Raw genomic sequence first — 27,395 nt, 5'->3', positions numbered from 1 at the left:
GGTTGGGTTTTTCACTATGCCCACTGGCAGCATTTCACCAGGACAAAAGCATGCATGCCATCCAGAAGATTTTAAAGTAGAAGGAGGTTGTTAAAGTTAATGGAGACCTTTCATGTAGAGAATCAAAACACCAGAAAGACTGTACTGAAGATTCTGTTCTCCCCTTACAGAGAGATGACTCAGTGCCTTATCACACAGTATTTAAAAATAAATTAAAGAAACCAGATTTCAGAAGAGCAGTGAGAAGGGTATGTGTATTATGGCCACTCCAAGCCCCAGCATACTGGGTGCACAGATCACTGTGTGACTTTATGCCAAGAAAACAAAGGAAAGATGTTCTTCCCAGTGCTCTGTAGGAGCACCATGCAACAGCAGTGCTCCAGGGAATTCCAGAGCCCAAGCTGAGGAAGAAAATAGAACTCTGAACACTCTCATTTGGTCACTAGAGCAGAAGGGAAGAAGAGAGAGAGAAGGGCTAGCTGCCTGCCTGATTTCAGTACTGCAATCCTATGACCCTCAACTGCATTTTTAATGAGTTGGTGTCCCAGGCAAAGAAGAAAGGGGAGGAAGGCTGGGAGAACTCAGCCCACAGTGCTAATTCCTTTCCTGCACAAAGACAGTCTCTTGAGGACACAGGCCTGCTTCCTGTAACGTGATCTCATAGTCCAGGTGGGAGAGTTTCCTTCGAGGGAAGTTGGTGAGAAGTTCAAAGCGTTCGTTGGGGTATCCTTTTGACTGGACATGTTTCACAAGAGCCTGGAGAGAAAGGAAGAAAAAGAAGTGGCACAGGATTCAGAACAACACAAAAGAATGTAAAAAGGAATCCTAAATTCCTCTAATGTGGCCCCAGACAAATAATCATAGTAGTCATGGTTTATGAATAACCCTAACAGCTAACTACCAAGTGATGCCTTGCCTGATTCTTTGAACGGAAGGAAGACATACCTAATAGCAGCACAATAACTGCAGCAAGCTGAATTCCACATCACACCTTCAAGCCACAGTAAAGTAAGATGTGGAAAAAATACTGAAAAACATCCTTTAAGTGCCCCAAAATAGAAGCCCCCTCACCCTGACACTACACCCAAAAGGCACCAAAAAGAAGGATTTTTGTGAGGCAGCACTGACAAAAAATGAATGCAATACTTATAATGCTTTATTCTTTTCCCCTACCTTCAAGAAGATGGCTTAAAGATCATCCTGACACCTCCCACTAGACCAGGCTGCTCAAGGTCCTATCCAGCCCGGCCTTGAAAACACCTAGGGAGCAGCATCCACAACTGGACAACCTGTTCCAGTGTCTCACCACCCTCACTGTAAAGAATTTCTTAATCTCCAGCCTAAATCTCTCCTCTTCCAGCTCAAAGCCATTCCCCCTTGTCCTGTCACTACAAGCCCTTGTAAAAAGTCCCTCTGCATCTCTCCTCTAACCCCCTTCAGGTACTGGAAGACTGCTCTAAGGTCTCCCTGGAGCCTTCTCCAGGCTGAACAGTCCCAACCCTCTCAGCCTGTCCCCATAAGGGAGGTGCTCCAGCCCTCTGATCATCTCCATTTTGAGGTATTTTAGAAAGGAAACCAATAGTTTTTAGACTAAGGGAGTCAGTGGAGTGCACACACAACCTAAGCAGCAATAGAAACATAGCCAGTGGAGCCTGTTGATGGGAAGAGAGGAATGAGACAGAAGAAACAACAGAATGACAGTGCAAGTACTCCCCAGAGTAGATCCAATTCCAATAGCATCACCCCAGCAAAATAAATTCTCTAGCTTCAGCTATCCTGTACTCGAGCAAGGCTCTCTGTTAACTCCACTCACCAGAAGTTTAGCTTGTTCAGGCAGTGAAATTTGTTCCCTCTTTCCATCCGGATACCTTAGCATCAGCTGTGCCTTTGGTCCTAGCATAAAGGAAGTTACTACAGGTTAACAAGAAGGCAGGCTGAACAGAGCTCTTCTGTAGCTTTCACCTGGCACAGCACAGCAGAGTTACAGACTGGAGGCAAAGTTCCAATCTATGAAGATATACTTCTACCACATGTTTAAAACACATACATCAAACTCAGGACTCTTTCAAGAGTTAGTAGTAGTGACTGTAAGCTGTCAGCACTCTCAGAGAAAAGGACCTCTGCCTGGGAGACCATCTCGCTCTGCTGCATCCCAGTTCAGGCACCATGGAAGGAACAGAGGCTCCAGGATTTGAGTTAGCCAAAGCTGCACTGCTAGAGCTCAGCCTAGCCAGTCAGGGCAGCCAATTTAAATCAGTGTGAGGTGGGGCTGAAGTTATTTCATTTCTCTCTACCATGAGTAGAAGTCCTGTCATGACACCAATCTGTATTGTATTTGTGGACAAGGTCCCAAACTAGGAAACTTAAGCTCAGTGACTAACAGGACTCTGCATCTTGTGGCAGCACGTTGCCAAAGCCGTGCTGCTGGAAGGTGAACCACTCAAACATCTCGTGTCAAGGGAGAGTAAGACAGAGAAACAGATTTAGCTCCTCAAAACAAGGGACAAAGCCGTGTTTGTCAGGGTGTAAAGGTTTAAAACTGAACAAAACAAAGCACAGGTCAACTTACCATTCACATCCAGGCCTTGAAACGTACTTTCAGGCTTCTCAGCTGACTCCTCCAGTGCCCCTGCGTCAATGCAGGGCAGTGCTCTGTGATTTGATGTTGTCCCGGGGTCAGTCCTTGCAGGGGGCTCAGGCTGAGGCCTCCGGCTCTCCTCTTTCTTATGCCCCAAGTCTTTGTGTGGAGACTTCCTCAGCTTGGCAGGATTCTCTGATTCTTCCTCCTCCTCTGACCCACAAACCGAGATGAACTCCTCGCTCCCGGAGAACAGCTCCGACTCGGACTCCTCGTCCGACCGGCTCTCCTGCTTGGCCTGCGAGGAATCAAAGTGCGTCTCCTGTAAGGAGGCTCTGATAGCAGCTTCCAGCTGGCTGTCCTCGCTGGCATCAATCAGGCTCTCCTGTGGAACACAGAGGTAACACAAATAGGTAAGATCTGCTTTTAACTACCTGCTGAACAGGAAGAGGACATCGGTCTTCCAAAGAGAAGCTACTGGAAACTGTCAAGACGAACAGCACAGAAAGCAAGTCACACTGGCTACTGCTCCTTTGAGGTTCATGTGGAGCAGTACAGGATGGTGGGGGGGTAGAAAGGACCTCCAGTCCAACCCCCCTTGCTAAAGCAGGGTCACACAAAGCAGGTTGCTCAGGATTACAATGTCCAGGCAGGTTTTGAAAACCCCCAGAGAAGCAGACTCTGCAGCACCCTCACAGCAAATAACTTTTCTTTACATTCAAGTGAAACTTCCTGGGTTCCAGTTTGTGCCTGCTGCCCCTTGTCCCGTCACTGAGCGTCACTGAAAAGAGTCCAGCCCCATCCTCTTGCCCCTCACCCTTCAGCTAGTTATCAGCACTGAGAAGATCCCTTCTCAGACTGCTCTTCTCCAGGCTAAACAGTGCCAGCTCTCTCAGCCTTTCCTCCTCACAGAGATGCTCCAGTCTCCACTGGACTCTGTCCAATAGTTCCCTGTGTCTCTTGAACTGGAGAGCCCAGAACTGGAAACAGTACTTCAGGTGGGGCCTCACCAATGCAGAGGAGAGGGAGAGGAGAACCTCCCTCAAGCTGCTGGCCACACTCTTCTTAATGCACCCCAGGAGACCATTTGCCTTCTTGGCCACAAGGGCATACTGGTGGCAAATATATTTTCCTTTCAAGCAGAATTCTGAGACTGCTAAAACCAAAAGAAATGCTTGAAGCACAAGCTGCACAGCAGAAATAGTTACTATGGGAGAAGGCACTCCCTGGCACATCCCATTTTCGCATGCTCTTGCAGTAACTCATTATGTCTGTTTATACCACTGGATGGGAAAATCAGTATCCACAAAGCCAAGCCAACACGTTCCTGCAGGTTTCTCCAGTCCTCCTAGAGCACCTCATACTTACTGAACGAGAGCATTTCTGGGGAGGGCTGGTAGAATGACCATCCAGCTGTCCATGCTCACTCAGGAACCCAGTCACTTGGTCTAAGAAGGAAGTCACATCCAGCTGGTGCCACTCCACTAGTTTCTGGCCTAGGGAAGGAAAAGGTGTCATGAAGCAATTTCAGCAAAAACATGCAGCTCAGACACAGCAGCGCACTGCAGCTCTGCAAGAGCTTCCTACAGACTGCCACTTGATCATGATAAAGCTTCATCCTTCCACTCCCTTGAAAAGGTTTTGATCATGGACAGACTATACAGACCATGTTTGTTTCCCCCCTTCCTTTCTTTTGTCTATGGCAATGTGTGCACAGAACACCAGGTAACTGTCAGAGTGAGCTGTTTCCCCCAGACAGCTGAGGCTATTTAGGGAAGCATTAAAGGGTTTCCTTCTGCCCTGCTCTCTCGTATGTCCAAGTTACAAATTGGGACGTCCTTGAAACACAAAGGATCCTTCACTCCAGAGGTGCTACTGCTGCTTCACAAGCCAAACAACCACCCCCCCACTCTCCTTGCTGGCCTTGCAACTCACTTCCCAGTGCTAGGAAGCAGCCTCCATGGCAAGGCCTCTGTACAAACAAAAAGAAAGCCCCACCTGATGTGCCAAAATGGCATTTAAAAGTCAGGATGAAATCTAATATGCAAGGAGCAGGAATTAGACTTATGCAGTGCTTACAAACATTGTAGTTTATTCATCACATGACTTCAAGCAGCTTTTGAAAGGACACACAATTCAGTTTTACCACCTGGTGGTACTATTCTAATTAAGCAAAGTACTTGCTCACCTGGGCCAAGCACAATAACCAAATACACAACATTTCAGCAAGCCTTGGGAGTTTTACTCCCTTAGCTCCTCTAAAACATCCTGCTTTGCTTCTTCAGGAACAACACAGCCTCTCAGAAAACAAAACAACGTGACTGAGATTCTTCAGCTGAACACAGACATGCTGAGACAGATTCAGTATTCAGTATTCAGTATCGCTAAGGTTGGAAGAGACCTCAAAGATCATCGAGTCCAACCTGTCACCACAGACCTCATGACTAGAGTAGGGAGGACACTAGTGCCCACTGCAGGCTTGAACTCACGACCTTCCCCATTGAAGGTCTTCTGTGCTACCAACTGAGCCACACCATGTGGTGAGATGGCACAACCTACCACTGGGCCAGTCCTTCTCACAGGATATGCAAACTACAAGCAAGCATCACTTAACTTACCTGTCCTGGGATCCAGGATGGAGACATAAGGGAAGTCTGCTAATTTATAGAACTGTATATACCTCTGACCTTCCTCACTGTCATGGTATACCTGCAAAGCACCATGTTGGAAGCCAGTTACTGGGTGGAAAGGGAACACAAGAGTACTTTGAAAAGGTACAAGGTGTTTCTCAGCTTTATGTTACACACACCAACAGTATGTAGAGTTCTCAGAGACTCTGACAAGCTGACAATACGCTCACTCGCCACATACTAGAAGCTATGTGGTAATCATAGGATCATAGAATGGCTTCAGTTGGAAGGGACCTTAGAGATCATTGACTTCAACCTCCATGGGCATAGGCAGGGATGCCTCTCAACTAGACTCAGGCTCATCTGCTCAAGGCCTCATCCAACCTGAGCTTGAACACTCCCAGGGAAGAGGAATCCACAACCTCCTCAGGCAGCCTGTTCCAGAGTCTCACCACTCTCATACTGAAGAGCTTCTTCCTAAGATCCAGTCTAAAGCTACTCTCTCCCTCAGCTTAAAATCATTCCTCCTTGTCCTACTTCTAGAAAGCCTTATGAACAGTCTCTCTCCAGCCTTCCTGTAGGCTCCCTTCAGGTATTGGAAGGCAGCTATAATGTCCCTGCAGAGTCGTCTTCTCTCTAGGATGAACAACCCCAGCTCCCTCAGCCAATCCTCATAGCAGAGGCATTCCAGTCTTTGAATTATCTTTGTGGCCCTCCTGTAGATTTGCTCCAACAGCTCAGAGTCCTTCTTATGATGAGGTCACCAGAACTGGCTGCAGCATTTGAGGTGGGGTCTCAGAAGAGCAGAGTAAAGGGGCAGAATCACCTCTCTTGACCTGCTGGCCACACTCCTATTGATGCAGCCCAGGATACAATTTGCCTTCTTGTCTCAAATACAGAAAAGAAAGGCAGTTTATGTATTCAAATACCTACCAATGAACTACACTTACATCCAAAAACTTATCTACACCTCTGTAACTACTGCACCTTTTCTGCAGGTTCACCAGGAGAACTGCAGCGGTGCCATGTCACTCAAAGAAATCTGTTTTTCCCACTGCCCCACCTACTAGGACACCAAGTAACCCACCCAGCTCCATTCAATCTCTCACCTGCCAGAAAATGAAATGTTCCCTTATTATGTTCTTCACAGCCTCATTGCTCCAGACATCCCGGTTCAGACACTGACAGGCGAAATCTTGCACGTTCTGAATGTTTATCATGAGCCACTTGTTCTGCATCTGACCACACTCCTTGGCCTGTAAGCAGACAGAAAAGCTCCTTTAGGTAAAACAGAAGAGCCAGCCATGACCAATGCCAGCATATGATCAGTGATGGTTTCTAACACTGTCAGGTTTTTCACCAAAAAACCCCTTCACAGTGAGAAAGATGAAGAGCGCTAGTGAAAATGCATCTACAGAACAGAAGGCAGGGCTGAAAGACCCTGCTTTACATGAGACTGGTTGAATTACAGAGTCACATCGATGAACAGAGCTGCTGGATTTCAACAAGCCAAGCACAGAGTGGGAAAAGCAACTTGGTGGGGGGGGAGTGGGACATGGGAACGTTGAATAAAGTTTTTGTTCAGACAAGAGTGCAGTCAACCACACCGATCTGACAACAGAGGAAAGAGCTGCCCATTCTAAAGAGAAACCTGTGGACCATCTTCTATTTAAGTAGGTTGCATAATTGACAGAGGACTTGCATCAACTCAACAGGACCCCCTCTCTGCATGTTTTCTTTTTTTCTCTCCAGGTTTTGAGTTACTCTATTACTGTGCAACTGTTGCACCAGGCATCCTTGTTTGTTTGTTTGTTTGGTTTGTTTGATGCTCCTTATCCAGACTGCAAGTGGGGAGGAAGACAAGAAGGCGCAGGAAGAAATCTTACTGGTTTGAGTCACAAAGCTGGCATTGTCTGATTGCTTGGTTGCAAGTTAATGGTAGGAGTTTGGATCAAGAATGTAATTCTGATCGCTGAACTGTCATACCTGTTGAAAAAAAGAGGGCTATATCAACAGCAGGAATGCTCTTACCACCTGGAAAGACTGGAACTAGCATATGAACTCCCTTTCCTTTTGAAAAAGGAAGACTTCATTTATTTATAGCTGTGTTCACCATCCTGCTGGTAATGCACTCAACAGCAAATTCAAGGAATGAGGGTGTTATGCAAGATTTTGCTGTTCTGGGCAGTATTTTGTTCCCCAAAACCATAGGTTTTACTATTAAAACAGATTTTAGCCAGTGCACTTTCGAACAGTCAGGCTATCCAACGTGCTAGACACATGAACCCCACACACTTAGCAGAGAATCTCGCTCTACAAAATTAATCTGCATGGTCAGGTGACCTGCAGAGCCAATTTTTATTTTACTCCAAGGCAACAAAATTGATGCAGAAGCATGGGGCAGTCCTCCTGTTCTCACAAGAGACCTCACGCTAACTACTTACCACTAATATTAGTGTCAGGATCCAGTGTGTGGTCACCAAGAGAGACAAGTGGGGCAGGTGACACCTCAGCAACTGACAATGGTCTTGAAGACAGTCACCATGCTTTCACTTGAAAGACTTGTTTTGAGCTAACTGGGGATTTTGAGAACTAATTCTAGGAAATCAGTTTAAGGCAAGGTCTAGAGTTTAAAGGGAACAAAAATCCTTATGTTATTTGAGTCAATTCCACTGCCCTGCTCCTGTGTATTCTAGTGGATTAAAAGAGCAAACTCCAAACTATGTAACTAGAAAGCTGGAAAGTGCACCTCACTTATTCTGAGCATTTGTATTTTCATCATTAGTGAAAGCCTAGCTCGACCTCTCCTCCATCTAGGTAAGGCTCTCAAAAGGATGCAAGCAGGGAATTCTGCACACAAACGTCTGTGAAAAGGAGCCTCTAAAGCAGGCATGGCTTCTGAAGCTACTTTTACCTTCCTCCAACAACAGGCTTCACATTTAACGTTCAAAAGGACACAGTTAAATTGCTACACACACAACTGTGCTCTTACACAGCCCCTGGGGCTTTTCTGAGGGAGGGGGTGGTGGTGGGTGAAAGGAGAAGAGTATGGTGGGAACAAACACTGTTATTTTGGAGAGTATACCGGTGGGTCATTTTGGTGATAAAAGAACAAAGGAAGGCTCAAGTGCTGGCTTGCATATCCTGCAACCTATGTCTGATGGCTTTAGATTGAGTTTCCAGCTGTCCCCCATTTCTCCTCATCCTCAGAGGTGTAAAGGCCAGCACCAGGCACTCAAACAGCACACATGGAAGTAGGAGCAACAACTGCAAGCATCTTAATTCAAGCTTTCAGCAATCAGCAGAGCAGGAACTTTCAGCGACAGAAGACCTCAGATAGAAGGGGCTAGATGCAAAACCCAAACACATTCAGTCTCTTCTGAGCTTTACCCTTTCACATTTTTCATTACTACAACTCAGTGCAACAAACAGGCTACCTGCTTAGACAACATGTGGAAGAATCACAGAATGCCAGGTTGGAAGGGACCCCAAGGATCATCTCATCCAATCTTTCTAGGTGATGGTGTAGTTGAAATGAGATGGCCCAGCACTCTGCCAAGCCAAGTCTTAAAACTGTCCAATGTAAGTGAATCCACTGCTTCCCTTGGGAATAGTCATGGTTTACACTTTCACTGGACAACTTCTGTCACTTGCACTATTGAAAAAACATATTCTCCTCTCATTTGGCTTTCCTGAAAATGTTGTGGGGGCTCCTCCTTCCTCAGCTTCCTTGAAATGGACTACTCCTCTGTATCAGCAGGGAGAAGTGAGGAAGTGGAACCAGCATCTTGTGACCTTCTTTCTGCACATCTGCTCATCAAGCATGACTCAGTTTGGAAGAGAACAGGTGACAAGATCAGAGCATGAAACCATCTAACAAGAAATATCCCTATCTGTGCTACATTCAGCTTCTTGCCTAGGCCATGGCAGACAACCTTTCATCAAGTACCCCTTCCCCTACCAAAGGTGCATCTCCAGGCCAGACTTCTGCAAATGGCCAGTCAAGAGGCAGCTTATGAAAAGACAGCTGCCCCATTTGAGTACAATGACTAGATTAGCTTCCAAACCATTTGTGCTTACCACCTACAGAGACAAGAATCCAGAATCAGCCCTAAAGCACGGAGCAGCTAGGAAAGGTTTAACCTGCAACATGTGAAAACTTCATCCTATAGACAGACTTGAAACTGCAACATTACTGGCAGTCACTTCACAGGAGTACTGAAATCCTAAGGAGTGTTAAGCACAGAACTGCACACAGCAGCACCATCTCCTCCCTAAACAAGAAAGGAAAACGAAGTCAATTTGGTGTGCACGCCTTCCCTCGAATTAAATCACATCTCACATCATATGCACGATGAATGGCTGCAATTCTTGAGATCAGAACAGAGCCAAGCTGTTCTTCACACAGCATGCTTGGTGTGCAATATACTTCTTATACTCTGACTTATTCCTAGCAGATTCTGCACTATGGGGATAACTCTGAAGCTTAATACACATGAAAACTCAATATTGCAGTCAGGAAATGACAGCTACAAATCCCTTGTGTAGCCTTAACTGGCAACAGCCTAGCTGTAGGACTGCACAACACTACTCAGTTATAGACCTTTTAGGGACTTTTAGGCTCTGCAGGTTTTTCTAGTAGGAAAAAAAAAGACAAGAGAAAAAAAAGGCATCTTGCTGGCCCATCAGTTAAATATTTGCACGTCATTGGGTAAACTACATCTGGTCATTCATGTTTAACAATCCTATTCAGTATCTTTACTCATGATCTACAGGAGGGGATTGACTCCACCATTAGTAAGTTTGCAGATGACACCAAGTCTGGGGCAGGTGTTGATCTGTTAGACGGTAGGAGGGCTCTGCATAGGGACCTTGACAGGCTGGGCAGATGGGCAGAGTCCAACATGATGTAATTTAACAAGCCCAAGTGCCAGGTGCTGCACTTTGGTCACAACAACCTCATGCAGCGCTACAGGCTGGGGAGAGAGTGGCTGGAAAGCGGCCATGCAGAGAGGGACCTGGGGGGTACTGGTTGACAGCTGGCTGAACATGAGGCAGCAGTGTGCCCAGGTGGCCAAGAGGGCCAATGGCATCCTGGCCTGCATCAGAAATAGTGTGGCCAGCAGGAGCAGGGAAGTCATTCTGCCCTGTACTTAGCACTGGTTAGGCCACACCTTGAGTACTGTGTCCAGTTCTGGGCGCCTCAGTTTAAGGAGGATATTGAGACTCTTGAACGTGTCCAGAGAAGGGCAACAAGGCTGGGGAGAGGCCTTGAGCACAGCCCTATGAGGAGAGGCTGAGGAAGCTGGGGTTGTTTAGCCTGGAGAAGAGGAGGCTCAGAGAAGACCTTATTGCTCTCTACAACTACCTGAAAGGTGGGGGTTGGTCTCTTCTCCCAGGCACCCAGCACCAGAACAAGAGGACACAGTCTCAAGCTGCACCAGGGGAAGTTTAGGCTTGAGGTGAGGAGAAAGTTCTTCACAGAAAGAGTGATTGGCCATTGGAATGGGCTGCCCCAGGAGGTGATGGAGCCACCATCCCTGGCGGTGCTCAGGAAGAGACCAGATGGGGCACTTGGTGCCATGGCTTAGTTGATTAGATACTGTTGGGTGATAGGTTGGACTCAATGATCTCAAAGGTCTTTTCCAACCTTATTGATTATATGATTCTATGATTAAAAGAAAGCCTTTGCAGATTTTCTCCAACACATCTTTTTCACCACGTTTCTATGGTGTAATTTAGTTAATCACTTAACTTTACAAGTATAGTGATCATAAACTTATGTGAAGCACACTGCTTCTTCACAGACAGCAGGTTAAACATCAGTGGCATTCTACACTTAAAAAATTCACTTTGTTGAAAGTTAATTCTCACCTACTCTTAAAAGCTGGCATTAGAATCACAGAATGGTTTTGATTGGAAAAGACCTTTAAGATCATCAAATCCAACTGTTCTCTACCAAGCCTGAGGTTAAACCATGCCCCTCAGCACCACATCTCTGCCTCTGTGAAATCACCTCCCAGGGTAGCCTGTTTCAATGTTTGAGTAACCTTTCAGGGAAGACATCTCTTCTAAGGCCTAATCTAAACCTCCCCTGATGCAGCATGATGCCATTTCCTCTTGTCCTATCACTTGTTACTAGGCAGAAGGGATCAGCAGCTACCTTACTCCAACCTCCCTTCAGGGAGCTGTAGAGAGGCAGGTGTCCCCTCAGGCTCCTCTTCTCTAGACTAAACAATTCCTGTTCCCTCAGCTGGTCCTCACCAGACCTGTTCTCCAGACCCTTCACCAGCACTGTTGCCCTTCTCTGGAGGTGCTCCAGTACCTCAATGTCCTTGGAGCGAAGGGCTCAAAACTGAACCCACTATTCAATGGGCCTCACCAATGCTGAGCAGAAGGGAACAATCCCTCCCCTGCTCCTGCTGGTCACACTATTGCTGATCCAGGCCAGGATGCTGGTGGCCTTCTTACTGAGTTAAAATGGAATGGCAACTTCTTGCACCTTACCATTAACAGAGTTTCTCTGTCATTGAAGAAAAATGAAGTTCCTTGGGGAAAATCCAAGAACACATAATCTACTCACTGTCAAAAATCAACCTTGGAGTACTCAAACAGAAGCAACAAAAGACAAGCAGCAAAGATACACAAAAATATTAGCAAGACCAGGTGCCACCCTTCTTGCTAAGTTTAAACAAAGTCATAAATCCTAAATGACTCTAAGATTAGTGATTCTGTGATAAATGTAGATGGCACACCAATAGCAGCATGTCTTGCACACCCCTCCAGAGGTTAGAACACACCACACACCATTAAGAGAACTCCACTGTGATGAATACTAAACTACAAAAGCATCAAAAAGACAGGATTCAGACTCTGGACTGTGAAAAGCATCTCTGATTTATTGTATAGCTTTTATACACAGAGAAGGAAGAAGGTTAACAGCTGCCTGCCAGAGACAGATTTTGAAACTCTGCTCACTAGATTCACAGGAAGCCCAACACTGTCCAGGGCTAAAGCCATCCAGGAGTTTGCAGTCATAAAAGGGTAAAATGGAAGGGGCAAAGGTCAACAAGTCAAGAAGCTGAAGATTTTTATTGCAACGAAGTTGAGAAGCATCAGTTTGAAACGCAGGATATCCCGTGGGACAAAGAACTGTACAAGAACACAAACAAGTGAATACCAGTACCAGCAAGTGCAGGCCTTTAAATTCAAGTCACTGTAAAGAACAGGACAAACTGTGCATACAGAGCCTCCCCACCATCACCCTTCTTGGATGCCTCTTGGTGTTTGTTTTTATTGTTGTTGTTATTATTATTATAATAAGATCGAATAAAAATGCAGAGACTTTAGGACAACCAAATCCATCAATCAGTTATTTAATCCCCTGAAGCTACTTCTGACTGTGGCAAACAATCTGTTTGACTGTGGCCACAATCAGCACTGCTGATGCCTTGAGGTATTTTCAGCAAGCCAGGAGGAAAGAGTAGCACACATCTCAAATTCCACAGCAGGGGGCAGAGGGTGCAATCTGGAGAAGCACTGGTTGTTTTCATGTGAATTCCCTTCACTGCTGCCTTTAACTATGTGTTTGCTGGGATCACAAACAGCTCTGAACCATATGCCCAGCAGGTATCATCAGTTGGGGGACCTGGCACGACTCTGTTTGAAGTAAACCCTGAACTAGGCATCACAAGGCAAGGATGCTTCAGCACTGATTACTTAAGCCTTCACTGTTTCACTGCACCCAACCACTCAGGCAGACACAGTTACTCTCTGTGAGCATCCTTTCAAACCTGGAATTCTGTTACAAGGTCAAACACATGGAGAGCACTGTCAGAATACAGGGATTGGTGACAAGCCAACTGGTCCCAGGTGATTTGGGAAGCGTAGAAAGAGAGAGGAGGCCAACAGGATGAGAGCTAGAGACTCAATAAAGGCACACACCATTTCTCCAAGACTTCTCCAGCAGGGCTATGGTACTTGTGCACAGCAGCAGAGACAAATGTGGAAAGGGTGTAAGTAAGATTTTTGTTGATCTCATGGAGTTGGCTCTCCAGTACTGTTAGCAGCAGTACTGCACCGTTTGATCAGAAGTTTGCATTCTCATTAAATCATTATATAACAATAACAATAATCAGTTCAGTAGTAACTGCAGCTGCTAAAAAACAGCCAGAACTAGACTAAAAAAAAAGTCATATTCTCTAATCATTCTTCAAGTCACTGATCCATACAACAACGACTTATGACTAAATCCACACACAGACAGGAAAGATGACTCCTGCAGTTATTTAAAGCTAACAACAGTCCCCTTCTTTGGCAGGCAACCTCCTGGATAATGCTTTCATGGCTACAAGATGCTAAAGACAACCACTGCGATTTTACGCAAGAGCAAGACCTCTGCTGAAGATAAAGATGTGCCTCCATGACAAAGCCACACTCAGCTACTTTCACTAGCTCAGGGGTCAGAAACCACTTGGCTGTGTTACCATAATTCCACCTGAGCTTCTTAGCAGAGCTGCGCTGCAAACTGCATTGCCCCTTGCAAAGTCCTTGCTCACCTCTCATGGGCAATCCTCCTTCAGCTTTTTCTGCATTATGCTCTGCAAAAACACTTCCAGGGATGCAATTTCTCCCCTGTGACCAGCCACCCTTGAGTGCTAGTCTCTCACCAAGCTTGATTTGCCGCAAGGACTTGTAAAGATAAACAACACGGTCCACCACTGCCAGGTAAGCCCTTCAGTAAGCCATCAACACTTCCAGGTGCAGTGCATCAGGTACTTATCACTATGTATGTTTGTAACTTTCTGATCATCTGACAAGGGATCCATACAGGCCAGCAGCCTGAGGCACTGGACACACCCATCATGCAAGGAACTGCGCCAACACTTCTAAACTTACCGTTTCAAAGCTGCCTTTGTGCATCAGGTCAATGGGAGGCCTGAAGAGGTCTGCTAGGGTAGTGAGTTTCTTATCTACTGCTCCTCCGTTTCGTAGCTCCTGTTCCTGCCGAACTGCACAGCCCCAAGAGGAAAGGAAGCTGAATTAGACAAAATACTCACGAGATGGATTTATTAGTGGCTGTAGGCGCACACATAAACTTTGCAGCTAGCATCACAAGGTTAGATCACACTGAACATGATCAGCTGCTATGGAAGGTAAGAACCCCATTTGTCCTCTCTTTCTCAAGCACTGGGCAGTTAGTTTAGCTTTGGAAAACAGCTTAACAAACATTTGTATCAGCAGAGGGGGTCATATGCCAGTAGTTGGAAACAAATGACCCAAACAAAAAGCCATGACTTGTTCCCTGTGACTTTTCAAAAAGGGAAACTGAGCTAGATTGTAGTATGCTTTTACTTGGAATATTTCTGTTCTGGAGTTTGTTTCTTGACTGTAAGGCAATCCCACAGAAAAGGGGAAAAAACAAAGCAAGCAGATTTAGTTTACATGGAGAAATAACTTTGGATGGTTATACTAAGTATCTGCTCTTGCCACAATCAGCTCCAGACACCACGGTGTCCTTCAGGTGAACAGGTTTTCAGCCTTGTTTAGCCCCAGGTACCACACTTTCACAGAACCATAGAATGCATCAAGTTGGAAGGGACCCTCAAAGGTCGTCTTGTCCAACTCCCCTGTAGTCAACAGGGGCACCTCTAACTAGAGCAGGTTGCTCAGAGCCCAATGAAGACCTTGAATGTCTCCAGGGATGGAGTCTCTACCACATCTCCAGGCAACCTGTTCTGATATTTTGTCATCCCCATTGTATCATAGTATCAGTCAGGGTTGGAAGGGACCATAAGGATCATCTAGTTCCAACCCCCCTGCCATGGGCAGGGACACCCCACACCAGATCAGGCTGGCCAGAGCCTCATCCAGCCTGGTCTTAAACACCTCCAGGGATGGGGCCTCAACCACCTCCCTGGACAACCCATTCCAGGGCTTCACCACCCTCATGGGGAAGAACTTCCTCCTCACATCCAGCCTGAATAAGAAAGAACTTCCTCCTAATGTCCAACCTAAACCTACCCTGCTCCAGTTTCAAATCACTGTCCCTCATCCTATGACTACAAGCCCTTGTGAAAAGTCCCTTCCCAGCTTTCCTGTAGCACCCTTCAGGTAACAAAAGGCTGCTATAAAACTTCCCTGGAGCCTTCTCTTCTCCAGGCTGAATAGCCCCAACTCTCCCAGCCTGTCCTGGTAGGAGAGGTTCTCCAAACATGTTTGAGCAGCATCAAATAACACACAACTTAATTCTTACACAGACATAACCTCATCAATAAAGGTAAACCACAGCACCTGCTTCTCTAAAAATGCAGTGACACAACATACCTAATGGAACCAACTCAGCTGACATGGGCAGTAACTGTCTCAAGACCAAAAACTTTCCAATAGTGACAAGAACTGTCAAGAGGCTGTAGCATACAAACCATTTTTGAGCAGACACTGGATCCCACAGAGAAAAAGGCATCCCAGTGGAGCAGGCCTAAGAGCCAGGACATAACCTGGACTTTCACAGTCAGGGCCGCATTTTCAGAGACAGCCAGACAGTGACATTGATCTAGGAAGTTCTGCATATCAAGTTTCATTGTGAGGCCTCACAATGATTTCACATTCTGTGCATCTCTTGCAAGTGGAGATAATGAGAAAAAAATTAAGGGAATGGTGACTCTCTGCATGGTGTATTTTCATTTACAGAGCTACCAGGGACTTCAGTACTCAACAAGTTCCTTATTACTGCAAAACCCTGACCAAAGCTGCCAGGGAAAGAAGTCACTTTGCAGCTTGGTATCCATCCAACTGCACCTATCTACATGGGAACGTGGTGCATGGTTAGACCTCTGGAACACCATCACAGAAAACCACAGAATGGTTTGCGTTGGAAAGGACCTTAAAGATCATCTAGTTCCAACCCTCCTGCCATGCAGAGGGACACTTGCCATGAGACAAGCTTGCTCAAGGCCTCATCCAACCTGGCCTTGAACACTGCCAGGGAGAGAGCATCCAAGACTTCCCTAGGCAACCTGTTCCAGTGTCTCATCACACTTACTATAAAGAATTTCTTCCTAATCTCCAGTCTAAATCTCCCTTCTTCCAGCTCGAAGTCATCGCCCCTTGTGCTGTCACTACAAGTTCTTGTAAGAAGTCCCTCCCTAGCTCTCCTGTAATTCCCTTCAGGTACTGGAAGGTCCCCAGGGAGCCTTCTCTTATCCAGCCCTAAATCTTGCAGCCTGTTCCCATAAGAGAGGTGCTCTAGCCCTCTGATCATCTTCATGGTCTCCTCTGGACCCACTCCAGCAGTTCCGTATACTTCTTGTGCTGGGGGGGCACCAGAACTGGGCACAGTACTCCAGGTGGGGTCTCAGAAGAGCAGTGTAGAGGGGCAGAATCAACTCACTCTTCTGTAACAACTGCACAACAGCTCTGACTCAGCTGTGAAGCAACTGGTATTCACAAGAACCTTATGTGAAGTCAAGGAAGAAGCCTTAGGGCTACTCAAGTGCCAGAATGACCACTGGCTAGCCAACAAAAATTCAGTGGATTAACTTTATTTATACCTGTCTATTGAATTCTTCTCCCTTCCCAATTCCCTCTAGAGCAGAAAAAGTGGGGTTTTTGAGAGTTATCAAGAAAACACCTGCCCTACCAAAGCAGAAAGAATATACTGTCTGCAGGTTTTACTTATGTAACAGAAGCAAGAATGTTTGGCTCATCATCCTCACTACCTGCTCCAAATGTCCATTACTCATACTCTCCCTTCAGCCACCCCAGAACAGTGTGAACTAACAACCTTAACTGTAGCAGAGATGTGGAAGAGACACATCAGCAAATGGTACTGATACTGTATGGATGAACAGCCTACTAATGTTACTAGAAAAAAAGCCCATGTGCTCTACAGTAAGCTATTTGAAAAACAGCCAACAAATTAAAGAAGACTTAGAATCACAGAATCATAGAATCAACAAGGTTGGAAAAGATCTCAAAGATCATCAAGTCCAACCTGTCATCCAACACCTCATGACTACTAAACTATGGCATCAAGTGCCACCTCCAGTCCCTTGTTGAACACCTCCAGGGACGGTGACTCCACCACCTCCCTGGGCAGCACATTCCAATGGCTAACAACTCTCTCTGTGAAGAACTTTCTCCTCACCTCAAGCCTAAACTTCCCCTGGCACAGTTTGAGACTGTGTCCTCTTGTTCTGGTGCTGGTTGCCTGGGAGAAGAGACCAGCCCCCACCTGGCTACAACCTCCCTTCAGGTAGTTGTAGAGAGCAATAAGGTCTCCCCTGAGCCTCCTCGCCTCCAGGGTAAACAACCCCAGCTCCCTCAGCCTCTCCTCATAGGGCTTGGCCTACAAGAGAAACTATTTTTCAATCTTACTTGCATTAAAGGAAATGAAAAGAGGAGTAAATGAAACCTCCAGCTTACTGATCTGCAGACACTTACTGGTTTCTGTCTGGAAATCTCGAAAGCCATCAAATATTGAGCGCGCAGGTCTGCGTCTTTTAGGGGCTTAGAAAGGAGAAAAAAAACCAAATCAATGCAAGAATTATTTCAGAAGTATAGTTTCAAAATGATGTATTAGTACTTTTCACCACATGTGAGGAAACAAAATAGGAACCCAAAGCATGAATGATGTAGGAGTGAGGTCATTCGGAAGTGTTAAAGAAGACAGAAGGATGGGAAAAGGTAGTGGGTTAAGACCTATTTCTTAACACATCCTTCATCCAGGAAAGCTTACCCCAGAAATAAAAGATGTATCACAGAATCATAGAGTTGTTTGGACTGGAAAACACCTCTAAGGTCATTGAGTCCAGACATCAACCCAACATCACCATGGCCATTAAACCAGGTCCTAAAGTGCCAGGTGCTCACATTTCTTGAGCATCTCCAGAGGTGGTGACTCTACCTCCCTGGGCAGCCTGTTCCAATGCCTGAGTACTCCTGCAGGAAAGAAATTGTTCCTCAGGTCCAATCTAAACCTCCCCTGGCACAATTTCAGGCCATTTCCTCTTGTTCTATCACCTGATACTAGGCACAAGAGACCAATCTCCACCTTACTCAGGGAGTTGTAGGGAGTTGCTCATCCTGCTCTTCTCCAGACTATATCACCTAAGCTCACTCAGCTGCTTCTCACAGGACCTGTCCTCCAGACCCTTCACCAGCATTGTTGCCCTTCTCTGGATCCAATTCTTTGCTGAGCCTTCCTGTCCTTGAGCAGATTGACACTCCCACCCAATTTAGTGTCACCTGCACAGTGTCAACAACACCTAAAAGTTTAAGCATAGGCCTTTATGATGGGCTCACAAAGTCCCATCAGTATGTAGTGGCACTGCTATCACAGCATCAACACATCACAACTACAATCAAGATTTTTAGCAAAGACCTTCAAGTAGTTGTAAAACTTCAGGAGATGAAACCTTGTGGAGAGTATTTTCTTCAGTAGGAAACACATTTGTTTTTTCCACAATGTTTTTTCCACTTCTCTAATCTCTTATTCAGATACTGTCCCATCTTCTTGGCTAGACTGGGAAGAGCCACATTCTGCCACTGGATCTGCAGGGAAACCCTCAGAACAGACTATGTGCAGTTGGACACAGATAGCAACCCAAGTAGGTAGCTGGAATAGTACCTGAAAGTACTACCAAAGCCCTACGCTACAGCACAACCACTGCATTGGAATGCAAACCAGAATTGCCTGCCAAGGCTTATTCCAACCACTCAGCTGCATGACTATTAACTGGAAGCAGAATGATTTGCAGCTGGAACTTTCAAAGCCCAACTGTCACAAGAGATAATAAATAATAAACAAATTAAAGAAAGATAAATGCAACATAAACACCCCAGAATCCTGGAGGGAAAAAAATGTAATTTAATCTAAGAAAGCACAACCTAGGCACAGATCACAAAGCTGCTAAGTACATCCAAAAGTTGGGTTTGGAGGCGTTCCCAGTGCGTGCAAGATCGTCCACAGCGTGTGCAACATCATTCATCTTTCCCCCTGTGCCACACCAAGGGCATAATGAATGGCACACAGTTCTTGTTCCTGGCACTTGTCTCATACAAAGATCAGAACCAGTGTATCCCAGACAGACTGGCAGGGAAAAGGAAAGTAAACCTGGAAGTGGAACATGTTGGTGAGTAATATCCAACTCCATTAAGCAACACCTCTTCCACCTCAAAGTGCTCAGGCACAAGCACAACCCAATAAAGCCAACTTCAGAGCAACTTCAACTGCAGCTAAGAAGAGGAACTGAAGGACCACTTCAGCAGACACAGCATTTCCCTTGCCAAGCTTAGCTACAGCCTGGCAGCTCTGCTGAAATGTTCACAGCAGTCCTGGGAAATGTTTTTCTGATATCCTTTGTACTGCAAGATGGGATCCATCTATCTAGCAGAACACAAACAGGCACACCTCTTCAACTGGAAGTAAACCCAGGTCACATGACTCCAGTGTGACACCACTAAAACCAGACACTGGCACAAAGAATCACAGAATGCATTGGGTTGTAAGGCACTCTTAAAGGTCGTCTTGTCCAAGCCCCCTGCACTGAGCAGGGGCATCTTCAACTAGATGAGGTTGCTCAGGGCCACATCATTTGACTTTGAATGTCTCCAGGGATAGGGTCTCCACCACCTCTCTGGGCAACCTGTTGCAGGTATTTCATTTCCCTGGTAAAGAACTTCCTCCTAATGTCCAACCTAAATCTACCCTGCTCCAGTACATGCTCAAGGCACATACCCTGCTTTGAGGTTAGAGCTGAAAAGACCAAGTGAAGCATCTCTCCAGTTTCAGCTATCTTGTCAGGCTGTTCCATATCACAAACAGAAGTGGCATTAGTAAGCATACTAGCACTGGTGGACCTCCTGGTGTCAGGGGGCACAGATCCAGAGATCACCTCAGTGGAGTGGTCAGTGACAGTGCACCTGAAATCAGTGTTTGACAGGTGGGCTGAACAGGACCAAGCATCAGGCTCATCAGATCTTAATCCTGCACTTCTTAGACTCTTGAACCCGTAGGAGTCTACAGATCTTTGTCACAAACTCTGCTGGGCTACAGGAAAAACTGCACTGTCTTCAGAGAGCCCTCAGCAGGGCACCTCCCTCTGGAACCACCTCTCAGTTTGTGCATCCTGGCTAAAGACTTCTCTGATGTTGGGGAGGGGGGATCAAGAGAAAACCAGGTTCAAGGCAAACCTGAAGCTTGGCCTCCATCTCCTTTCTAGCACAGGAACTAAACAAAAGAAAACAGCATTTCCTGTATGTACAAGACCACTTTGAAGATGAGCACTTGCATGTCCCTCCTTGAAAAAAAAAAAGTAAGACTCTCAATCCACTGGGTATGGCAAAAGCCAGAGAGAGAGACAGACATGGCTTGGTCAGCATGAGGAGGACAGAGCCTCACAAGGCTAGAGGAAGCACACATAAAAAGAGGGAGCCTTGGATCTCCACAGGGACATGGACACTACACAAAAGGAGAGGTAAAGCACCAGGTAAGTCAGTCCTGCTACACTAGTTCCACCCCAGTGCTGATGTAAAAGAACCACTACAGCAGAGGTTTGAGACCGAGGTTTTGAGATTCAGAACATCAGTGTCTTCCCCAAGTACTGAACAGTGTTTTAGGTTAAGTATCCCAAAGAAAAGCTCCAAAAGCAAAGGTCATAAAACAGCTGCCGAAAACAAACATGAAAACTAGCTGCATGGTGCAGACTGAAGAGTAAACTAAATTCCTAAATGAGAAATGGAGAAAATAATGAGCATTCATGCAGTGTAGCCCTTCTTTCTGATCTATTATCCTCCTTCATTTTCACTCCTCAGACAAGGCTCAATCTTTAATTCCACCACCTTGAACAGCCTCACAGCAGCCCCTGCTTCTGAACACCCAGAACACAGAGGTGTACTGAGAGCTAATTGGTTGTTGCCTCACAAAGTATCAAAAAACAGGAGATAGCAAATTAGTACCACTGGGAGTGTAGCTTTTCTGATGTGTGAGGTTTTCAGTAACAAAGGTGTTATTCCAAGTATGTAATCACATTACAGAGCTGCAGAGTTGCAGCAGGGAATAAAAACTTCAAGAATGAAAATACATACCATTTGTTTCTCACATTCAGTAAGTTCTTTTCTTACTTAGTTCATCCCAAGGTAAAGAAAACAAACCAAAACAAAATGAAATGGAAAAAACCCCCCCCACCACACGACACAAAAGCACAAGATAAGAACACAAGCCTACCTCCAAACAAGGGCTCAGGCTCTACTAAAATTTCCTGTTTTTGAGGAATTGGAGCTCGTACTTCATCCCTATCAAAGGGGAAGAAGAAAAAAAGATTAAATCAGAGAGATGACAACATTCCAACTACTACATAAACCAAACCCCACTGTGCTCCAAACACTCCTGCAATTTGAACCAGCTAAGGATGCTGCTGTACTATTGCACAGAGATCAAGAGATTTGGGTCAAATGGGACCTCAGGAGACCATCTGTTCCCACTCATGGCACTGATGCAGCACTGGATACATTCTGCATTAAGATCTGGCATGGATCACCTTTATAAGTCTTGATATAAGATTACACAAATCCCTGAGTGACTTGATCCCAGGCTTTGCCAATCTACTATTTAAACACTTTTTTTCCTTTCTAGTACCTTCCTCAGAACTTGGAAAAGTGTCTTAAAATGTAGCAAAAGGCTCCTGATTAATCTACTTGCCACCCTCCTCCCCTGATTACCTATATATATATAAAAAAATTATCTTCCTTATTACTAGCTATCATCTGTTGGAAGACTTTTTGCTTCCACTTGAAACTCAATAGCCCTCTATTTTCTAGAGGAAGGTAAAGAAGATGGACAAAAGGGCCATTTCCTCCCATTTGTGAGGCAACTGTTTGCTTACTCAGCTGCATTATCTCATGTATCAACTACTTAGGCTTGCAGAGACCACGAGATAATCTGAAACTATGACTAGGAGAGGAGAGGAAATCACAAGGGCTCTGAAACAGCATCACTTACTCAGTGTGGTCACCTGGCCCATGGATCTACAGGGAGGAGGGCATGGGCTCACCTAAGGAAATCCAAGGCTATATCCTGCTTGTGAATGACTGCTGAAGTGACCTCTTCCCTTAGACTCCTCAAAGTCGTAAACTGTGCAGTTTATGGCTCTTGGCCATCGAGGGTTCAAAAAGTAACTCATAATGTCAGCAAGATGCACTAACCTTGCTATTAACCTCCACATCTTTGATTGCTGTTGTGAAGCTAGTTATTCTCCATTGTGCATTTGCATATTTATTGTTCTCTCTTCCTAGAAGTAACACTAAGCTGACCAGCACCTGGAGGGTGTCAAGTATAAAAACAGAAAGTATTCCAATAAAAACTTCAATCTTAAGTCACTGATGTGCCAGAAGTTGTCTAGAAATAAGAACTATAACGCCTACAGATACAGTTTTATCTTCATTTACCTGTCAAAGGTTCAAGCAGGAAGGCACTCGACATCAACTATAAAGGTTAGTACTAAAAGCATTGCTTCAATGCATACATGTGCTTCAGAAGCATGAATGGCACACATTTTCTTTACAAGTTACTTGGGTTTGGTTTTTTTTCCTTCCACTCTTCTTGAAGTGGAAGATTTTCGTCAAGACAAAAGCACGGCTTGGTTTAATTGAGCACATTTAATGAATGTGACTTATGCCAATTAGCTTCCACTCAAAACAATCCATTTATCCTAGGCAGGCACATCAACAGCAGCACAGGAACCCTCTGCCATGCTCAAGTGGAACAGCTCTTCTCTTCACTGGTATCTGATGTGTGAGACACTGATGCAGATCTTGTAGTTGCTTAATACTCTGCATACTAGCATACACCATCAGTGCCAAATCTGGTCAAAACAACACAATAAAAACCTTATGAGTAGGCCTAAGGTTATTTATTTGTTATTTCTAAGAACTGAAATAACAGCACTCTCTCTCAAACAAAAGTAAAGCAAGATTGCTGGAGCAATTTAAAAGCAAGAATCTCTTACTGCCAGATCCCCACTTCAATGCCTTGAGCTCTCTTCACAAAAAATTGTCTGTATAAGCTACAGAAAGCTTCTGAAGCACATGTAAGAGAGCCTAACTTTGGTTTGTCTACATACCAATTGCGTAGTAAGATCTTATCTACCCAGAATAATACAATCAATATTTATCAAGGCCATTAAAGCAGCACATATTACAGTGAGTTGATAGCAGGGTAGACATAACAACCACCTGATTTCTCCTGCCTTACACTACTCAGTTCTAAAGATAGACTATTCATGTAGACAGACATGTTCACAGGTACATACTCAGCATGTGGTCGAACAGCAGACACCCCTGCAGAACTGGTGCTAGGCTCCTCTGCTATGCCTCCACCATCCAGAAACATGGTGACAGCCATCTCCAGATTATTGTTGCATGCTTCAAGCATGTGCTTTCCCACGCTTTCACTGGCACCTGTAAGGCCAAAGGAAAATTAAAGTATCCTCTGGAAGTGCTAGGAACAGCTGACCAGCAAGTTTCCTCTCTCAAACCATTAATAGAAATAACTGTTCATCAGTTGTCGTTCATCTCTGAAGCACAAGAGTGAAACAAGATGAACATACATGTATGTTTGGGGAGGGAATGCCTGCATATAGGACAGTCAGACTTGTTCCTCCCATCAAGAGAAAATTTAGTGGAAGCCATCTGAGGAAGGCTAGCATATTATTTTCTTTCTTTCCAAGAGGTCAGACCTTTTCCTGGTACAATTTCCAAACACTAGTAGGCATACACACACAAAAATTTGAAATCCTGACTTAGGATCTTAACAGAGAGAATGCTAAGTCAGCTGCTAAAGTTTGTTACCCACTTATAATAGATATTTAGAGAGATGGAAGAAAATAAACCCTGTGCTACAAGGCAAAAATAAACCAGCTGAAGCTGAATCCACATATGAAGAGAGACAAAAATTGCAAGAGGAAGAAAGCAGTACTTGTCTACACAGTTATCTGTATGGTGACATTTATTAGACATTTATTAGAATAGACTAGACTAGACTAGACCAGACCAGGTTGGAAGAGACCTTCGAGATCAAGTCCAGCCCATCATCCAACACTACCTAATCAACTCAACCATGGCACCAAGCACCCCATCCAGTCTCTTCCTAAACACCTCCAGTGATGGTGACTCCACCACCTCCCTGGGCAGCCCATTCCAAGGGCCAATCACTCTGTCCATGAAGAATTTCTTCCTAACATCCAAGCACAGCTAAATCCAGTCTTACTCTTGCTGCTCAGGATGAAACAGTTCTTAACCCAACAGACAGCTTCTACCACCATCAGAAGCACCCCAATCAATGGAACCCAACCTTTTTAATGTCTGCTTTGTACAACACCTCTCTGTAAGTGGTGGGTTAGCAAAGAGTTTATTTTCATATGGGAAGACTGGTAGAGAGGAAGAGTGGTAAAATGCAGCTGAACCAGTGTGGGAATAGCTTTTGGGCGTGTAATAATTCTTACCAGGTTCACTGCAAGTCACCAAAAGGATGAAAACACTTTCCCCAGCAACAGCATCACAGATAACATCAGTTTGGGCATAAGACATTTGGAAGTTTCTCAGATTTCCCAGAAAAGACTCAAGGAGCTCTAGTTTGAACAGAAAATATACTTGGAAACTGTTGAGATGAATCAGTTTTAAACAACCTGCATCATTACATTAAATGACAGACAAACTGAACTGACTGAGAGAACTGGTTTTCCAAAAGCCCCAGCCTGCCATCACAGATGGCAGTCAGCTGAATTTTAAGACCGTAATTGAGATGAAGAAAAGTGCAAAACAGTAACTAGTGATGCCTCAAAAGAACAATGTGAGAGCACCACGTTCATGTTCTTCCAATAACTGCTCTTTGGCATTTTCAGCTCAACACTTGTGCAGTATGGAATACACACACCACCCTACAACCTCACCAGACAGTCACTCACTTAGAACAACTCAGAGAAAAATGACGCTCAATCCTCCACTGTCTAAAGAGACACCAACATGGAAAGCTCGTGTACTGATTCTTCATCACTCCTAAGGAAACTGCCACAGTAGTATCAGTATCATAGAATCAGTCAGGGTTGGAAGGGACCACAAGGATCATCTAGTTCCAACCCCCCTGCCATGGGCAGGGACACCCCACACTGCCAGAGCCTCATCCAGCCTGGGCTTAAACACCTCCAGGGATGGGGCCTCAACCACCTCCCTGGACAACCCATTCCAGGGCTTCACCACTCTCATGGTGAAGAGCTTCCTCCTCACATTCAGTATGAATCTCCCCCCCTCCAGCTTCATTCCATTCCCCCTAGTCCTATCACTACCTGATATCCTGAGACGTCCCTCCCCAGCCTTCTTGTAGGCCCCCTTCAGACACTGGAAGGCCATCATATCAATGTTTTGGATGCTTGCAATGGCAACCAGAAAATACTAAATACTCGTTAAGTCTCAAATCAAATTCCAAAGGGATCCCATCGTTTAATTGGTAAAGATGCACAGGAGCTACATTCTCTTAACAATACTTTTCTGAATGAGAGCACCAAAGACAGTTCTGCGTATGTGGACAAAAGAAATACATCAAGGACTATTTCTCCTCATTCTTCACTGTCACCTCTAGCAGAACCAAATTGCTATACATCATTTAATCATTATTTTCCTCAGAGACAGGAGTGGTTTGGTACACTTATGAGCTGCTAACACTAACCACCGAGGGTGTGTGCTTCTGACCACCTGTCACATCACGGCAGCACAGGCAGGATAAGCTCTATCACAACACACTTCTAGATACAACCTTAATTAAAATGGAAGCACAAAACCTCAAACCTCTTTCATCATCCATTACTTTAACAGTAGATGGGCAAAGTCCAGCAGTTTATATTTGCCTTTTTCTTTCCCTTTCCTTTTTGAGAGCGTAAGAGGGCTGCTGTTGTGTATAGCATAAACCTAAGCACGAGCACAAAAAGAGCTGTCAGGAAGAGCCTGTTCTGATTCATTTTTCAGGCACTACTGAAAACAGAACACACACACAGGCACATACTACAATGAAACCCTACTTGTTGTAGGTTCTTCTTATATGCAAGGTTTATTCTAAAAGGCCTTTTTAAGGATAGCTGTGATCAGTCCTTTCCCTGTGTACCTGGGCATCTTCAGGGGTCACCCCCACCGTGCCTGCTCAGGACTGAGTGCACCCGAGCCCGAGTACTGGAATACAACCTGGAACTGAGCTGCTTTGAGTAGCTGATCTAAAAGCAATTTCACTTACACCAACTAAAAAAAAACCAAAGCTGCTTTATTAAACACTCCTTCGGCATTTGCTATGTGATACCATAAGCAAGGCGGAACCACAACGGAGCAGATTGAACACAAAGTGGGTCAAGTGCTCCAAGTACCGAAGCTAAACAGGAATTATCACCTGCCCCGAACTTCCATCTCAAATCGACTCGCTCTTTTTGTTAGCAACTGAACTCTCGGTAACTAGACAGTAGTTTAACATTTTTTTAATGTACTGTTTTTTAATGCGTTCTGAGGGTTCGGCTCGGGTCTCCTCGCTGGCCGTCAGCTCTATTTGCAGGTTCCCGGGGCAGACCACCGAGAGAGAGGACACACACACCCGCACCGCCGAGCGCATCGGCTGACCGGAGCCAACCGAGAGGCGTCTCCAGGCCGCCGCTAAAGGCGGGGGAACCCCACGACCTACACGGCAGAGGCATCGCGGGGGCCCGGGCCGGGCCTCCAGCAGCACCCGCTGCAGCGGGCTGGGCCCCGGAGCGCGCCCGCTGACAGGCCCGGGAACAGCCAGCACCTCTCGCCTCAAAGGAGGCGGTGGAGGCAGCTGAGGGGCCTCCCGGGGGCCGGGGACAGCGCAGCCCGGGCCGCCCGCCGGCGCCGCAGCGCCTCCGCCCGCGCAGGGCCTCCCGCCTCAGCCCGCTCCGCCCGCCCCCGGCCCGCCGGGGTCGGCCGCCTCCCGAGGCGGCGGCAAGGGCCGGGCGGCACCCGCCCGTTAAGCACGCGGCAGCGGCAGTCTCGGACGAGCTCGGTGGGCCCCGGCTTCCGTGTGCCTCACCCGTGATGGCGGTGAACTGCTGGATTAACCCCTTCAGCGCCGCGGAGGCCGCAGAGCCCCCGTGCGCCGCCATCTTGCCGCCGCCGCACAGCACCACGCGCGCCGC

The 27,395-nt window shown here is 45.9% G+C and overlaps 1 protein-coding gene across 3 annotated transcripts; it reads right to left on the bottom strand.

Moving 5' to 3' along the window:
- On the bottom strand, window positions 1-27,395 carry UBXN7 (UBX domain protein 7). 3 transcript variants are annotated; one of them, XM_054166870.1, is made up of 11 exons: window positions 27,290-27,395; window positions 23,520-23,667; window positions 21,437-21,504; window positions 17,653-17,718; window positions 14,107-14,219; window positions 6,318-6,464; window positions 5,197-5,287; window positions 3,947-4,074; window positions 2,570-2,963; window positions 1,814-1,893; window positions 1-756 (listed from the first exon to the last, which is right to left on the bottom strand). In XM_054166870.1, the coding sequence occupies exons 1-11, from the start codon at window positions 27,360-27,362 to the stop codon at window positions 595-597; spliced, it is 1,470 nt and encodes a 489-aa protein (XP_054022845.1). In that variant the 5' UTR covers window positions 27,363-27,395; the 3' UTR covers window positions 1-594. The 3 variants fall into 3 exon arrangements, with proteins under 3 accessions (XP_054022845.1, XP_054022846.1, XP_054022847.1); XM_054166871.1 differs by having other exon boundaries at window positions 2,570-2,876; XM_054166872.1 differs by lacking the exon at window positions 27,290-27,395 and adding an exon at window positions 22,414-22,527 and having other exon boundaries at window positions 23,520-23,594.

The sequence above is a fragment of the Dryobates pubescens genome, chromosome 13 (assembly GCF_014839835.1).
Source record: "Dryobates pubescens isolate bDryPub1 chromosome 13, bDryPub1.pri, whole genome shotgun sequence".
NCBI classification, from domain to species: domain Eukaryota; kingdom Metazoa; phylum Chordata; class Aves; order Piciformes; family Picidae; genus Dryobates; species Dryobates pubescens.
Note: the sequence above shows the minus strand (reverse complement) of the source record. Positions and strands in the feature narration are given on the sequence as shown.